This window comes from Bidens hawaiensis, unplaced genomic scaffold, assembly GCF_021521415.1.
Source record: "Bidens hawaiensis isolate Kalapana, Puna unplaced genomic scaffold, B.hawaiensis_p1.1 tig00004733_1, whole genome shotgun sequence".
Lineage (NCBI taxonomy): Eukaryota > Viridiplantae > Streptophyta > Magnoliopsida > Asterales > Asteraceae > Bidens > Bidens hawaiensis.
In genome coordinates this window covers 308,267-310,635 of record NW_027491292.1, presented here as the reverse complement: position 1 = coordinate 310,635, position 2,369 = coordinate 308,267, and the positions used below count along the sequence as shown (strand labels likewise).

Below are 2,369 nucleotides of genomic sequence, written 5' to 3'. Positions count from 1 at the left end.
TTGAATAGTAACTTGTTTTAAGAATAAAGTAGTTGTTTACATTAAATTTCAATGTGCTAGCTTGTGGTCACATACAATTATCTGGAGGCTATGATTTCCACAAATAATCTACGAACCTTCCTAGTTCTTACCTACATCTATTTGGCCTATTCTCCAAATGTACTTATTATACACCCAAATATATCAACTAGGTTTTATTATATGACAACATGAAACTATAATATTATTATCAATCACCCACATGAAGATTTGATATCTCCCTATATATACACAACTTTTCCCTCATACCCATTTCATAACCTTTTTATTTCTCTCTGTTTAGAAAATATGGATGCAAGTTGCGTAGATGATCAAACCACGACTAGTGAAACCATCTCCACCGTTGCCCCACTGGTCACCACCACATCACCTGACGGAGAAGCCATGTCAAAGAAGCTGCCATCGTCACAATACAAAGGCGTTGTACCACAACCGAATGGCCGATGGGGAGCTCAGATTTATGAGAAACACCAAAGGGTATTGTTAATATTATGTTTATACTTTACTATATGATCATAATATCATTATCATAAACACAATTATATAACATTTGATAATTATAATAATTATTAGTGTAACGTTTATTAGTGAGCTAATAAAGGAGCTCAAGAATTTGTTTTTGTTGCTCATATGACGTTTTTACAGTTTTGTTTTTTACTCATCTAATTTAACTTTTTTATTACCGAGGCAATTATTAAAAATAAATATGTGTGTTTTTAGTGGGCGGAGCGGACAATATTATTTTGGTACTAATAGTGTTTTTAATCTTATAGGTATGGCTTGGCACATTTAACGAAGAAGGCGAAGCTGCAAAGGCGTACGACATCGCCGTACAACGTTTTCGTGGCCGAGACGCCCACACAAACTTTAAACAAACCGACACCGACAACGATGAACACGCAACCTACGAAGCGAATTTCTTGAACCGGCATTCGAAAGCCGAGATTGTGGACATGCTAAGAAAACACACATACAATGATGAGTTAGAGCAAAGCAAAAGAACCCTCACTATACACAAAACCATTTCTCGAACCGGGTTCAATACTTTCTCCGGTTCAAGCTCCGATTCACGTGAATATTTGTTTCAGAAAATTGTGACCCCTAGCGACGTTGGGAAACTGAACCGGCTTGTGATACCGAAACAACACGCGGAGAAACACTTCCCGGTTCAAAAAGGAACCCATTCGAAAGGAGTTCTTTTGCATTTCGAAGATATGGGTTCAAAAGTATGGCGATTCCGATATTCGTATTGGAATAGTAGCCAGAGCTACGTGTTAACGAAAGGCTGGAGTCGGTTCGTTAAAGAAAAGAACTTGAAAGCTGGCGATAGCGTCAGCTTTCAGAGCTCAACTGGACCCAATAAGCAGCTTTATATAGACTTTGAGTCTAAAGTTGGGTCCAATCATACAACCGAAAACATCCAACCGGTCGAACCGGTTCAAATATTACGGTTATTTGGAGTTGAAATTTCGAGTGTGAGTAGTTGTAGTGGTAAGAGAAGTAATGTAGAGATAGATTTTTTAGGGTTTCAGAGTTGTAAGAAAAAGAGTTATTGATGTTTTGTAGCAGCTTTTAATTGTTTAGGGGTGGTTTATGAAAATAGTGTTTTGTACTTGTTTTGTTCTGATCACGTCGGATAAGGGTATAAGGCTGGAAAGTGGTGGCAAAGAAGAGATAAGGATGCAAGTTGCAAAAGATTATAGTTATTTATTGTTTTATTTTAAAGGACAAAAGTTAGAAAGTTATATATTTATTTTAGTGGAGAAAAGTATAAATAGATTGTGTTGCAAATACATTTTTATTTTATCTTTTGATAATTTTTCCTCAAATTAAGAGTTAGTTTGTTGAAAACTTAAAACATGAAATTTATGGGTTGTTTTGGTTTTATTAAGAGGCTACATCAAAATCATTCAGAGATATAATGTGCTTGATTAACTTAAAAAACACTTTTTACCAGTTTAAAGAGTCTCTTAATGTTTCAGCTCAAGATTGTCAAACAACTACTTAAATAGGTGATGCATTATACTTTTTAGCATTACATATCACATAAGATGAATACTGTAAATGAGATTTTACCTTATTTATGTGACGTTTTACCTAAATATTACAACTCTGAATTATGAAATATTAATAACTAAATTATATGTTATCATTATACAAATGCTTAACTATTACAATGGTGAGTGACTAGTAAACAATTGATACAAAACTAATAGTTCATACATATTCAAACTATTAACACATTTATACAAACTATTAATACATTTATACATGTGATGACAAATTTATTAATCCAAAAAAATAATTATATTGTTACACCGGGTTTTATA

General features: G+C 33.7%; 1 protein-coding gene across 1 annotated transcript; it reads left to right on the top strand.

Annotated features, from left to right (window-relative positions):
• Nucleotides 1-327: 327 nt before the first annotated feature.
• Nucleotides 328-1,611, top strand: LOC143627744 (AP2/ERF and B3 domain-containing transcription factor RAV1-like). Its single transcript, XM_077097501.1, has 2 exons — nt 328-516; nt 813-1,611. Exons 1-2 carry the CDS (start codon nt 328-330, stop codon nt 1,593-1,595), a joined length of 972 nt encoding a protein of 323 aa, XP_076953616.1. The 3' UTR covers nt 1,596-1,611.
• The last annotated feature ends 758 nt before the right edge of the window (nt 1,612-2,369 follow it).

Coding starts and splice junctions, on each gene's coding strand:
- LOC143627744 (XM_077097501.1), top strand. CDS start 328: ATGGATGCAAGTTGCGTAGATGATCAAACCACGACTAGTGAAACCATC. Junction 517..812: donor TTTATGAGAAACACCAAAGG/GTATTGTTAATA, acceptor TTAATCTTATAG/GTATGGCTTGGCACATTTAA.